This window comes from Oncorhynchus keta, chromosome 16, assembly GCF_023373465.1.
Source record: "Oncorhynchus keta strain PuntledgeMale-10-30-2019 chromosome 16, Oket_V2, whole genome shotgun sequence".
Taxonomy (NCBI): domain Eukaryota; kingdom Metazoa; phylum Chordata; class Actinopteri; order Salmoniformes; family Salmonidae; genus Oncorhynchus; species Oncorhynchus keta.
The window spans coordinates 13,745,059-13,761,247 of record NC_068436.1 but is presented as its reverse complement, the minus strand read 5'-3'; the positions used below and the strand labels follow the sequence as shown (position 1 = coordinate 13,761,247).

Genomic DNA, 16,189 nt, shown 5'->3' with positions numbered 1-16,189 from the left:
TCAGAGCGTAGTAGTTTGATGGCCTCGAGAATGTTCATTTCAGCGCCGCCAGGCCAAGCCGCGCCCCCGGTTAAAGTGTGCGTCCCCGGGCTCTCAGACTCAGGAGAGGGCGTGATGAGAGCGGGTCTTGTAGGCCGGGTTTTCTCGTTTCTCTTGTTTTTTACGGAAAGGGATCACCAAATTAATATTAGAAAATAAATACGGTTCTGCTGCAGAATTCACAAACTTTAAGAATACCACGGGAGCAAACGGAAAACACGTCAGTCGCACATGGCATCCCCTACCATCCCCCCTGCAATTAATGACTTTATACTTTGATTAGATTAAAACGCGATTAAAACGAGATCATATTCATTTCAAAACGAGATCATATTCATTTCAAAACGAGATCATATTCATTTCACTGCATTGCACGTTTTACCAGAGTAAGTACTTGTAGGTATTGTACGTCATTCTACACTGAGTGTCTAAAACATTATGAACACCTGCTCTTTCCATGACAGACTGACCAGGTGAATCCAGGTGAATGTATGATGCCTTATTGATGTCACTTGTTAAATCCACTTCAATCAGTGTAGATGAAGGGGAGGAGCCAGGTTAAATAAGGATTTTTAAGCCTTGAGACAATTGAGACATGGATTGTGTATGTGCGCCATTCAGAGGGTGTAGGATCAAGACAAAATATTTAAGTGCCTTTGAACGGGGTATGATAGTAGGTGCCAGGTGCACCAGTTTGTTTCAAGAACTGCAACGCTGCTGGGTTGACGCTCAACAGTTTCCTGTCTGTATCAGAATGGTCCAACACCCAAAAGACATCCAACCAACTTGACACAACTGTGGGAAGGAAGCATTGGAGTCAACATCGGCCAGCATTCCCGTTGAACTCTTTCGACACCTTGTAGAGTCCTTGCCCCGACTAATTGAGGCTGTTCTGAGGGCAAAAGGTGGGGGTGCAACTCAAATATTAGGAAGGTGTTCTTAATGTTTTGTTCAGTCTGTATATATGGGGGCCACAGGAAGTAACTGAAAGAGCATTCTGATGAGCCCCGTTGTAACGCGTCTCTCCTCATCAGTTAACGGCAACAGCTGTAGCTCGATCACAACCGCCCTGGATAAGTACAAGGTCGGCAAGGTCATAGGAGACGGAAACTTTGCCGTGGTGAAAGACTGTGTAGAACGGTATGTACATTCAGAATATTACATTTCTTTACATCTCATTGATGGATTTTCATATTTGTAATGAACTCGGCTGTTGGACTTAAAAAGCCCTATTTATAAATGACCACGTTGATCAGTAGCTTTCAATGTGACTTAATAAGCGCCACGGCGCATGTCATAACTGCTTCTAAGGCTTAATGACAGCAGGCATTTATTTATTGAATTTAAGTAAGCATTTACTGTTTGTGTATGTGCGTGTGTCTGGGGTTCAGCCCATGAAATCCACTTCATTACCGTTTCCCTTCTGACTCAGCAGTTTGTCTGTAATATACAGAGAGAAGACTCCTTCCTCTAATCAGAAGGGCTTTACGCTCCAATACACCGTCACGCACTGTCTGATGCGTCAGCCTATGACTGTGTATGGGGATGCAACACTGTTCAGTCTACTGTTGGATAGAAATTAGAATCTTAGTTTGTGATGAAACACACAAGTGCCTTTCAAACTTGTTAAAAAATGTAATGGTTTGGCAGATGATTGCACATGATTTGGGTAGGTTTGAAGGATTTCCAGTAAATACAATATACCATGATTTGAAGGACTAGTGTTGCTGTATGTCTTTATAGGTCCACTGGGAAAGAGTATGCACTGAAGATCATTGACAAGGCCAAGTGCAGTGGAAAGGTAAGAGAGCAAGAGAGAGAGAATATGTTGTTGCCACTGTATTTATTTGACTGTCACCCAATAGCAGCTGAGCTCAGCGACCCAGGTTGTAACATGGTGAATGAATGTAAGTGTTGCTGACAGTCCCAGTACCATGTATCAACAGAGACTGTTCTCTCAGACAGTGTTGCTGACAGTCCCAGTACCATGTATCAACAGAGACTGTTCTCTCAGACAGTGTTGCTGACAGTCCCAGTACCATGTATCAACAGAGACTGTTCTCTCAGACAGTGTTGCTGACAGTCCCAGTACCATGTATCAACAGAGACTGTTCTCTCAGACAGTGTTGCTGACAGTCCCAGTACCATGTATCAACAGAGACTGTTCTCTCAGACAGTGTTGCTGACAGTCCCAGTACCATGTATCAACAGAGAGACTGTTCTCTCAGACAGTGTTGCTGACAGTCCCAGTACCATGTATCAACAGAGACTGTTCTCTCAGACAGTGTTGCTGACAGTCCCAGTACCATGTATCAACAGAGACTGTTCTCTCAGACAGTGTTGCTGACAGTCCCAGTACCATGTATCAACAGAGAGACTGTTCTCTCAGACAGTGTTGCTGACAGTCCCAGTACCATGTATCAACAGAGACTGTTCTCTCAGACAGTGTTGCTGACAGTCCCAGTACCATGTATCAACAGAGACTGTTCTCTCAGACAGTGTTGCTGACAGTCCCAGTACCATGTATCAACAGAGACTGTTCTCTCAGACAGTGTTGCTGACAGTCCCAGTACCATGTATCAACAGAGAGACTGTTCTCTCAGACAGTGTTGCTGACAGTCCCAGTACCATGTATCAACAGAGACTGTTCTCTCAGACAGTGTTGCTGACAGTCCCAGTACCATGTATCAACAGAGACTGTTCTCTCAGACAAGAGGACACTCTAAATAAATGACTATTGATTGCTCTGGTCTCTTAACTATCTAATGAAGGTTTAGCCTCTCAGCTCAAAGTGATGTTTATCATGTATCTGTCAGAGCAGCTGACATTAGAGAAAACATAAATAAAACATGATAAATCTCTAATCTGATTCCATATTAACAGGATCAAAGACCAACCCAATGAACTACTACATGTCTGTCTGCCTGGGGGTTAATAATGCAGGGTTGAATACCTAACCACTGTCCACTCTCTGTGTGTGTTCGCACATGTATGTGTGTGTGCAGGAGCACCTGATAGAGAATGAGGTGGCCGTGCTGAGGAGAGTCAAACACCCCAACATTATCCAGCTGATAGACGAAGTGGACACACCCACTGAACTCTACCTGGTCATGGAGCTGGTCAAGGTACGTTCAACCACTACTGACCTCTACAGTGTCTAGTCAACCACTACTGACCTCTACAGTATCTATTTAACCACTACTGACCTCTACAGTATCTATTTAACCACTACTGACCTCTACAGTATCTAGTCAACCACTACTGACCTCTACAGTATCTAGTCAACCACTACAGTATCTAGTCAACCACTACTGACCTCTACAGTATCTAGTCAACCACTACTGACCTCTACAGTATCTAGTCAACCACTACAGTATCTATTTAACCACTACTGACCTCTACAGTATCTATTTAACCACTACTGACCTCTACAGTATCTAGTCAACCACTACTGACCTCTACAGTATCTAGTCAACCACTACTGACCTCTACAGTATCTAGTCAACCACTACTGACCTCTACAGTATCTAGTCAACCACTACTGACCTCTACAGTATCTAGTCAACCACTACTGACCTCTACAGTATCTAGTCAACCACCACTGACCTCTACAGTATCTTGTCAACCACTACTGACCTCTACAGTATCTAGTCAACCACTACTGACCTCTACAGTATCTAGTCAACCACTACTGACCTCCACAGTATCTAGTCAACCACTACTGACCTCTACAGTATCTAGTCAACCACTACTGACCTCTACAGTATCTAGTCAACCACTACTGACCTCTACAGTATCTATTCAACCACCACTGACCTCTACAGTATCTAGTCAACCACTACAGTATCTTGTCAACCACTACTGACCTCTGCAGTATCTAGTCAACCACTACAGTATCTAGTCAACCACTACTGACCACTACAGTATCTAGTCAACCACTACAGTATCTAGTCAACCACTACTGACCTCTACAGTATCTAGTCAACCACTACAGTATCTAGTCAACCACTACTGACCTCTGCAGTATCTAGTCAACCACTACAGTATCTAGTCAACCACTACTGACCACTACAGTATCTAGTCAACCACTACAGTATCTAGTCAACCACTACAGTATCTAGTCAACCACTACAGTATCTAGTCAACCACTGCTGACCACTACAGTATCTAGTCAACCACTACTGACCTCTGCAGTATCTAGTCAACCACTACAGTATCTAGTCAACCACTACTGACCTCTACAGTATCTAGTCAACCACTACTGACCTCTACAGTATCTAGTCAACCACTACTGACCTCTACAGTATCTAGTCAACCACTACTGACCTCTACAGTATCTAGTCAACCACTACTGACCTCTACAGTATCTAGTCAACCACTACTGACCTCTACAGTATCTAGTCAACCACTACTGACCTCTACAGTATCTAGTCAACCACTACTGACCTCTACAGTATCTATTCAACCACTACTGACCTCTACAGTATCTAGTCAACCACTACTGACCTCTACAGTATCTAGTCAACCACTACAGTATCTAGTCAACCACTACTGACCTCTGCAGTATCTAGTCAACCACTACAGTATCTAGTCAACCACTACTGACCACTACAGTATCTAGTCAACCACTACAGTATCTAGTCAACCACTACAGTATCTAGTCAACCACTACAGTATCTAGTCAACCACTGCTGACCACTACAGTATCTAGTCAACCACTACTGACCACGGCAGTATCTAGTCAACCACTACTGAATACTACAGTATCTCGTCAACCACTACTGACCACTACAGTATCTCGTCAACCACTATTGACCTCCACAGTATCTCGTCAACCACTGACCTCTACAGTATCTAGTCAACCACTACTGACCTCTGCAGTATCTAGTCAACCACTACTGACCTCTGCAGTATCTAGTCAACCACTACTGACCTCTGCAGTATCTAGTCAACCACTACTGACCTCTACAGTATCTAGTCAACCACTACTGACCTCTGCAGTATCTAGTCAACCACTACTGACCTCTGCAGTATCTCGTCAACCACTGACCTCTACAGTATCTAGTCAACCACTACTGACCTCTACAGTATCTAGTCAACCACTACTGACCACTACAGTATCTAGTCAACCACTACAGTATCTAGTCAACCACTACAGTATCTAGTCAACCACTACAGTATCTAGTCAACCACTACTGACCTCTACAGTATCTAGTCAACCACTACTGACCTCTACAGTATCTAGTCAACCACCACTGACCTCTACAGTATCTAGTCAACCACTACAGTATCTAGTCAACCACTACTGACCTCTACAGTATCTAGTCAACCACTACAGTATCTAGTCAACCACTACTGACCTCTACAGTATCTAGTCAACCACTACAGTATCTTGTCAACCACCACTGACCTCTACAGTATCTATTCAACCACTACTGACCTCCACAGTATCTATTCAACCACCACTGACCTCTACAGTATCTAGTCAACCACTACAGTATCTAGTCAACCACTACTGACCTCTACAGTATCTAGTCAACCACTACAGTATCTTGTCAACCACTACTGACCTCTGCAGTATCTAGTCAACCACTACAGTATCTAGTCAACCACTACAGTATCTAGTCAACCACTACTGACCTCTACAGTATCTAGTCAACCACTACAGTATCTAGTCAACCACTACAGTATCTAGTCAACCACTACAGTATCTAGTCAACCACTACAGTATCTAGGCAACCACTGCTGACCACTACAGTATCTAGTCAACCACTACTGACCACTACAGTATCTCGTCAACCACTACTGACCACTACAGTATCTCGTCAACCACTATTGACCTCCACAGTATCTCGTCAACCACTGACCTCTACAGTATCTAGTCAACCACTACTGACCTCTGCAGTATCTAGTCAACTACTACTGACCTCTGCAGTATCTAGTCAACCACTACTGACCTCTGCAGTATCTAGTCAACCACTACTGACCTCTGCAGTATCTAGTCAACCACTACTGACCTCTGCAGTATCTAGTCAACCACTACTGACCTCTGCAGTATCTAGTCAACCATTACTGACCTCTGCAGTATCTAGTCAACCACTACTGACATCTGCAGTATCTAGTCAACCACTACTGACCTCTGCAGTATCTAGTCAACCACTACTGACCTCTGCAGTATCTAGTCAACCACTACTGACCTCTGCAGTATCTAGTCAACCACTACTGACCTCTGCAGTATCTAGTCAACCACTACTGACCTCTGCAGTATCTAGTCAACCAGTACTGACATCTGCAGTATCTATTCAACCACTACTGACCTCTACAGTATCTATTCAACCACCACTGACCACTACAGTATCTCGTCAACCACTACTGACCACTACAGTATCTCGTCAACCACTATTGACCTCCACAGTATCTAGTCAACCACTACTGACCTCTGCAGTATCTAGTCAACTACTACTGACCTCTGCAGTATCTAGTCAACCACTACTGACCTCTGCAGTATCTAGTCAACCACTACTGATCTCTGCAGTATCTAGTCAACCACTACAGTATCTTGTCAACCACTACTGACCTCTACAGTATCTAGTCAACCACTACTGACCTCTACAGTATCTAGTCAACCACTACTGACCTCTGCAGTATCTAGTCAACCACTACTGACCTCTGCAGTATCTAGTCAACCACTACTGACCTCTGCAGTATCTAGTCAACCACTACTGACCTCTGCAGTATCTAGTCAACCACTACTGACCTCTGCAGTATCTAGTCAACCACTACTGACCTCTACAGTATCTAGTCAACCACTACTGATCTCTGCAGTATCTAGTCAACCACTACTGACCTCTACAGTATCTAGTCAACCACTACTGACCTCTACAGTATCTAGTCAACCACTACTGACCACTACAGTATCTAGTCAACCACTACTGAACTCCACAGTATCTATTCAACCACTACAGTATCTTGTCAACCACTACTGACCTCTGCAGTATCTAGTCAACCACTACAGTATCTAGTCAACCACTACTGACCACTACAGTATCTAGTCAACCACTACAGTATCTAGTCAACCACTACTGACCTCTACAGTATCTAGTCAACCACTACAGTATCTAGTCAACCACTACAGTATCTAGTCAACCACTACAGTATCTAGTCAACCACTGCTGACCACTACAGTATCTAGTCAACCACTACTGACCACGGCAGTATCTAGTCAACCACTACTGACCACTACAGTATCTCGTCAACCACTACTGACCACTACAGTATCTCGTCAACCACTATTGACCTCCACAGTATCTCGTCAACCACTGACCTCTACAGTATCTAGTCAACCACTACTGACCTCTACAGTATCTAGTCAACCACTACTGACCTCTGCAGTATCTAGTCAACCACTACTGACCTCTGCAGTATCTAGTCAACCACTACTGACCTCTGCAGTATCTAGTCAACCACTACTGACCTCTACAGTATCTAGTCAACCACTACTGACCTCTACAGTATCTAGTCAACCACTACTGACCTCTACAGTATCTAGTCAACCACTACTGACCTCTGCAGTATCTAGTCAACCACTACTGACCTCTGCAGTATCTAGTCAACCACTACTGACCTCTGCAGTATCTCGTCAACCACTGACCTCTACAGTATCTAGTCAACCACTACTGACCTCTACAGTATCTAGTCAACCACTACTGACCACTGCAGTATCTAGTCAACCACTACAGTATCTAGTCAACCACTACAGTATCTAGTCAACCACTGCTGACCTCTACAGTATCTAGTCAACCACTACAGTATCTAGTCAACCACTACTGACCTCTGCAGTATCTAGTCAACCACTACAGTATCTAGTCAACCACTACTGACCACTACAGTATCTAGTCAACCACTACAGTATCTAGTCAACCACTACAGTATCTAGTCAACCACTACAGTATCTAGTCAACCACTACAGTATCTAGTCAACCACTACAGTATCTAGTCAACCACTACAGTATCTAGTCAACCACTGCTGACCACTACAGTATCTAGTCAACCACTACTGACCACGGCAGTATCTAGTCAACCACTACTGACCACTACAGTATCTCGTCAACCACTACTGACCACTACAGTATCTCGTCAACCACTATTGACCTCCACAGTATCTCGTCAACCACTGACCTCTACAGTATCTAGTCAACCACTACTGACCTCTGCAGTATCTAGTCAACCACTACTGACCTCTGCAGTATCTAGTCAACCACTACTGACCTCTGCAGTATCTAGTCAACCACTACTGACCTCTACAGTATCTAGTCAACCACTACTGACCTCTGCAGTATCTAGTCAACCACTACTGACCTCTGCAGTATCTAGTCAACCACTACTGACCTCTGCAGTATCTCGTCAACCACTGACCTCTACAGTATCTAGTCAACCACTACTGACCTCTACAGTATCTAGTCAACCACTACTGACCACTACAGTATCTAGTCAACCACTACTGACCTCTGCAGTATCTAGTCAACCACTACAGTATCTAGTCAACCACTACAGTATCTAGTCAACCACTGCTGACCACTACAGTGTCTAGTCAACCACTACTGACCTCTACAGTATCTATTCAACCACCACTGACCTCTACAGTATCTAGTCAACCACTACAGTATCTAGTCAACCACTACTGACCTCTACAGTATCTAGTCAACCACTACAGTATCTTGTCAACCACTACTGACCTCTGCAGTATCTAGTCAACCACTACAGTATCTAGTCAACCACTACTGACCACTACAGTATCTATTCAACCACTACTGACCTCTACAGTATCTATTCAACCACCACTGACCTCTGCAGTATCTAGTCAACCACTACAGTATCTAGTCAACCACTACTGACCACTACAGTATCTAGTCAACCACTACAGTATCTAGTCAACCACTACAGTATCTAGTCAACCACTACAGTATCTAGTCAACCACTGCTGACCACTACAGTATCTAGTCAACCACTACTGACCACGGCAGTATCTAGTCAACCACTACTGACCACTACAGTATCTCGTCAACCACTACTGACCACTACAGTATCTCGTCAACCACTATTGACCTCCACAGTATCTAGTCAACCACTACTGACCTCTGCAGTATCTAGTCAACTCCTACTGACCTCTGCAGTATCTAGTCAACCACTACTGACCTCTGCAGTATCTAGTCAACCACTACTGACCTCTGCAGTATCTAGTCAACCACTACTGACCTCTGCAGTATCTAGTCAACCACTACTGACCTCTGCAGTATCTACTCAACCACTACTGACCTCTGCAGTATCTAGTCAACCACTACTGACCTCTGCAGTATCTAGTCAACCACTACTGACCTCTGCAGTATCTAGTCAACCACTACTGACCTCTGCAGTATCTAGTCAACCACTACTGACATCTGCAGTATCTAGTCAACCACTACTGACCTCTGCAGTATCTAGTCAACCACTACTGACCTCTGCAGTATCTCGTCAACCACTGACCTCTACAGTATCTCGTCAACCACTACTGACCTCTACAGTATCTAGTCAACCACTACTGACCACTACAGTATCTAGTCAACCACTACTGACCTCTACAGTATCTAGTCAACCACTACAGTATCTAGTCAACCACTACAGTATCTAGTCAACCACTGCTGACCACTACAGTGTCTAGTCAACCACTACAGTATCTAGTCAACCACTACAGTATCTAGTCAACCACTAATGCCCTCTACAGTATCTAGTCAGCCACTACTGACCACTACAGTATCTAGTCAACCACAACTGACCTCTAAAGTATCTAGTCAACCACAACTGACCTCTACAGTATCTAGTCAACCACAACTGACCTCTACAGTATCTAGTCAACCACTATTGAACTCCACAGTATCTAGTCAACCACTACTGACCTCTACAGTATCTAGTCAACCACTACTGACCACTACAGTATCTCGTCAACCACTATTGACCTCTACAGTATCTAGTCAACCACTACAGTATCTAGTCAACCACTACTGACCTCTACAGTATCTAGTCAACCACTACAGTATCTAGTCAACCACTACAGTATCTAGTCAACCACTACAGTATCTAGTCAACCACTGCTGACCACTACAGTGTCTAGTCAACCACTACAGTATCTAGTCAACCACTACAGTATCTAGTCAACCACTAATGACCTCTACAGTATCTAGTCAGCCACTACTGACCACTACAGTATCTAGTCAACCACTACTGACCTCCCCAGTATCTAGTCAACCACTTCTGACCACTACAGCAGTATTCTGCACTTCATCAGTGCATGCAACATTAATATTTTAGGTATCTTATCATTTAGGTAAGTTCTTAATTCAACAAGAATGTGTCTAATGCGTCCATTTCCTGCAGGGTGGCGACCTGTTTGATGCCATCACGTCCTCCACTAAGTACACAGAGAGAGATGCCAGTGTCATGGTGTTTAACCTGGCTGGAGCCCTGAAGTACCTCCACAGCATGAACATAGTACACAGAGACATCAAGCCTGAGAACCTGCTGGTGAGTAGTGAGGGACCACACTAAAGACTGAGGTAGCCAGCTACACTGTACACTGTAAGATCATTTGTTGTTGAATTGACATACAGTAGTTACCTGACAACAATATGTCAGAATTGTTGTGACACAATTCCACCAGAGTGGCTGAGACATACACAACCTTTCAAACGTTTGGGGTCACTTAGAAATGTCCTCGTTTTTGAAAGAAAATCTATTTTTTTGTCCATTAAATAACATCAAATTGATCAGAAATACAGTGTAGACATTGTTAATGTTGTAAATGACTATTGTAGCTGGAAACGGCCAATTTTTTATGGAATATCTACATGGGCCCATTATCAGCAACCATCACTCCTGTGTTCGCTAATCCAAGTTTATCATTTTAAAAGGCTAATTGATCATTAGAAAACCCTTTTGCAATTATGCTAGCACAGCTGAAAACTGTAGTTCTGATGAAAGAAGCAATAAAATTGGCCTTTAGACTAGTTGGGTATCTGGAGCATCAGCATTTGTGGGTTCGATTACAGGCTCAAAATCGCCAGAAACAACAAACTTTCTTTTGAAACTTGTCAGTATATTCTTGTTCTGAGAAATGAAGGCTATTCCATGCAAGAAATGGCCAAGAAACTGAAGATCACATACAACGCTGTGTACTATGGATATGAGATTTGAGATTTTCATATGGCATGCTAAAGTATTTGCATATGAGATTTGCATATGAAATGCACAATGCCTTTTGAATTGAGGTGACATGAGTTGGTAACTATGTTTTGTGTGTCTGCCACTTAGGTGTGTGAGTACCTTGACGGCACTAAGTCTCTGAAGCTGGGGGACTTTGGTCTGGCCACTGTGGTTGAGGGGCCCCTGCACACCGTGTGTGGAACCCCCACCTACGTGGCCCCTGAGATCATCGCTGAGGCTGGGTGAGTTACTGCCAACTCAGGGGACCTGTACCTGTATCCATAGTATCAGACATTCTAGTGACTAGCGCCGCTGAAGGGGAAACCCACACGGATGTTAAACAACACTTCCTCCATATTTCTCTCTCTGCTCGCTCTCTTTCCCTCTCTGCTCTCTTTCTTGCTCTGCTTTCTCTCCCCCCTCTGCTCTTTCTCTCTGCTCTTTCTCCATCTCTTCTCTGTCTCTCTCCCCAGTTATGGTCTGAAGGTGGATATCTGGGCTACTGGGGTCATCACTTACATCCTGCTCTGTGGCTTTCCTCCCTTCCGCAGGTACACTACACAATGTTATGTAACCTCCAGACACCTACAGTACACTACACAATGTTATGTAACCTCCAGAACACCTACAGTACACTACACAATGTTATTTAACCTCCAGAACACCTACAGTACACTACACAATGTTATTTAACCTACAGACACCTACAGTACACTACACAATGTTATGTAACCTCCAGAACACCTACAGTACACTACACAATGTTATTTAACCTCCAGAACACCTACAGTACACTACACAATGTTATTTAACCTCCAGACACCTACAGTACACTACACAATGTTATTTAACCTCCAGACACCTACAGTACACTACACAATGTTATGTAACCTCCAGAACACCTACAGTACACTACACAATGTTATTTAACCTCCAGACACCTACAGTACACTACACAATGTTATTTAACCTCCAGACACCTACAGTACACTACACAATGTTATTTAACCTCCAGACACCTACAGTACACTACACAATGTTATGTAACCTACAGTACACTACACAATGTTATTTAACCTACAGACACCTACAGTACACTACACAATGTTATTTAACCTACAGTACACCTACAGTACACTACACAATGTTATTTAACCTCCAGACACCTACAGTACACTACACAATGTTATTTAACCTCCAGACACCTACAGTACACTACACAATGTTATGTAACCTACAGTACACTACACAATGTTATTTAACCTCCAGAACATCTACAGTACACTACACAATGTTATGTAACCTACAGTACACTACACAATGTTATTTAACCTCCAGACACCTACAGTACACTACACAATGTTATTTAACCTACAGTACACCTACAGTACACTACACAATGTTATTTAACCTCCAGACACCTACAGTACACTACACAATGTTATGTAACCTCCAGAACACCTACAGTACACTACACAATGTTATTTAACCTCCAGACACCTACAGTACACTACACAATGTTATTTAACCTCCAGACACCTACAGTACACTACACAATGTTATTTAACCTCCAGACACCTACAGTACACTACACAATGTTATTTAACCTACAGAACACCTACAGTACACTACACAATGTTATTTAACCTCCAGACACCTACAGTACACTACACAATGTTATTTAACCTAAAGTACACCTACACATGTTATTTAACCTGCCAGACACCTACAGTACACTACACAATGTTATTTAACCTACAGTACACTACACAATGTTATTAACCTACACCTACAGTACACTACACACCTACAGTACACTACACAATGTTATTTAACCTCCAGACACCTACAGTACACTACACAATGTTATTAACCTAACCTACAGTACACTACACAATGTTATTTAACCTCCAGACACCTACAGTACACTACACAATGTTATTTAACCTACAGTACACTACACAATGTTATTTAACCTACAGACACCTACAGTACACTACACAATGTTATTTAACCTCCAGTACACCTACACAATGTTATTTAACCTCCAGACACCTACAGTACACTACACAATGTTATTAACCTAACCTACACAGTTATTTACACCTACAGTACACTACACAATGTTATTTAACCTCCAGACACCTACACCTACATTTAACCTACAGTACACTACACAATGTTATTTAACCTCCAGACACCTACAGTACACTACACAATGTTATTTAACCTACAGACACCTACAGTACACTACACAATGTTATTTAACCTACAGTACACTACACAATGTTATTTAACCTGCAGACACCTACAGTACACTACACAATGTTATTTAACCTACAGTACACTACACAATGTTATTTAACCTACAGACACCTACAGTACACTACACAATGTTATTTAACCTGCAGACACCTACAGTACACTACACAATGTTATTTAACCTGCAGACACCTACAGTACACTACACAATGTTATTTAACCTGCAGACACCTACAGTACACTACACAATGTTATTTAACCTACAGACACCTACAGTACACTACACAATGTTATTTAACCTGCAGACACCTACAGTACACTACACAATGTTATTTAACCTGCAGACACCTACAGTACACTACACAATGTTATTTAACCTCCAGACACCTACAGTACACTACACAATGTTATTTAACCTCCAGACACCTACAGTACACTACACAATGTTATTTAACCTGCAGTACACTACACAATGTTATTTAACCTCAGACACCTACAGTACACTACACAATGTTATTTAACCTACAGTACACTACACAATGTTATTTAACCTGCAGACACCTACAGTACACTACACAATGTTATTTAACCTGCAGACACCTACAGTACACTACACAATGTTATTTAACCTCCAGACAGTACACTACACAATGTTATTTAACCTCCAGACACCTACAGTACACTACACAATGTTATTTAACCTACAGACACCTACAGTACACTACACAATGTTATTTAACCTGCAGACACCTACAGTACACTACACAATGTTATTTAACCTACAGTACACTACACAGACACCTACAGTACACTACACAATGTTATTTAACCTACACCTACAGTACACTACACAATGTTATTTAACCTCCAGACACCTACAGTACACTACACAATGTTATTTAACCTCAGACACCTACAGTACACTACACAATGTTATTTAACCTCCAGACACCTACAGTACACTACACAATGTTATTTAACCTACAGACACCTACAGTACACTACACAATGTTATTTAACCTACAGACACCTACAGTACTACACAATGTTACCTAACCTCCAGACACCTACAGTACACTACACAATGTTATTTAACCTCAGAACACCTACAGTACACTACACAATGTTATTTAACCTCCAGACACCTACAGTACACTACACAATGTTATTTAACCTCCAGACACCTCACAGTACACTACACAATGTTATTTAACCTACAGTACACCTACAGTACACTACACAATGTTATTTAACCTCCAGACACCTACAGTACACTACACAATGTTATTTAACCTCCAGACACCTACAGTACACTACACAATGTTATTAACCTAACACTACACAATGTTATTTAACCTCCAGACACCTACAGTACACTACACAATGTTATTTAACCTCCAGACACCTACAGTACACTACACAATGTTATTTAACCTCCAGTACACCTACAGTACACTACACAATGTTATTTAACCTGCAGACACCTACAGTACACTACACAATGTTATTTAACCTCCAGACACCTACAGTACACTACACAATGTTATTTAACCTCCAGACACCTACAGTACACTACACAATGTTATTTAACCTCCAGACACCTACAGTACACTACACAATGTTATTGTAACCTACAGTACACTACACAATGTTATTTAACCTGCAGACACCTACAGTACACTACACAATGTTATTTAACCTCCAGACACCTACAGTACACTACACAATGTTATTTAACCTCCAGACACCTACAGTACACTACACAATGTTATTTAACCTACAGACACCTACAGTACACTACACAATGTTATTTAACCTGCAGACACCTACAGTACACTACACAATGTTATTTAACCTACAGTACACTACACAATGTTATTTAACCTCCAGACACCTACAGTACACTACACAATGTTATTTAACCTGCAGACACCTACAGTACACTACACAATGTTATTTAACCTACAGACACCTACAGTACACTACACAATGTTATTTAACCTCCAGACACCTACAGTACACTACACAATGTTATTTAACCTCCAGACACCTACAGTACACTACACAATGTTATTTAACCTACACCTACAGTACACTACACAATGTTATTTAACCTACAGACACCTACAGTACACTACAGTACACTACACAATGTTATTTAACCTACAGACACCTACAGTACACTACACAATGTTATTTAACCTCAGACACCTACAGTACACTACACAGTAACCACAGTACACACAATGTTATTTAACCTCCAGACACCTACAGTACACTACACAATGTTATTTAACCTCCAGACACCTACAGTACACTACACAATGTTATTTAACCTCCAGACACCTACAGTACACTACACAATGTTATTTAACCTACAGACACCTACAGTACACTACACAATGTTATTTAACCTGCAGACACCTACAGTACACTACACAATGTTATTTAACCTACAGTACACTACACAATGTTATTTAACCTCCAGACACCTACAGTACACTACACAATGTTATTTAACCTGCAGACACCTACAGTACACTACACAATGTTATGTAACCTCCAGACACCTACAGTACACTACACAATGTTATTTAACCTACAGACACCTACAGTACACTACACAATGTTATTTAACCTACAGTACACTACA

General features: G+C 42.1%; 1 protein-coding gene across 7 annotated transcripts in view; it reads left to right on the top strand.

The window, feature by feature from the left end:
* The window catches only part of LOC118379014 (serine/threonine-protein kinase DCLK2-like), a 126,155-nt gene that overhangs the window by 67,458 nt on the left and 42,508 nt on the right, over positions 1 to 16,189 (top strand). For all 7 annotated transcript variants that reach the window (XM_052464724.1, XM_052464719.1, XM_052464717.1 and 4 more), the window contains exons 8-13: positions 1,074 to 1,179; positions 1,783 to 1,840; positions 3,045 to 3,164; positions 10,450 to 10,596; positions 11,383 to 11,516; positions 11,748 to 11,825. In XM_052464724.1, coding sequence (XP_052320684.1) covers positions 1,074 to 1,179; positions 1,783 to 1,840; positions 3,045 to 3,164; positions 10,450 to 10,596; positions 11,383 to 11,516; positions 11,748 to 11,825 — 643 coding nt within the window. The remainder of the gene's footprint in view (positions 1 to 1,073; positions 1,180 to 1,782; positions 1,841 to 3,044; positions 3,165 to 10,449; positions 10,597 to 11,382; positions 11,517 to 11,747; positions 11,826 to 16,189) is intronic.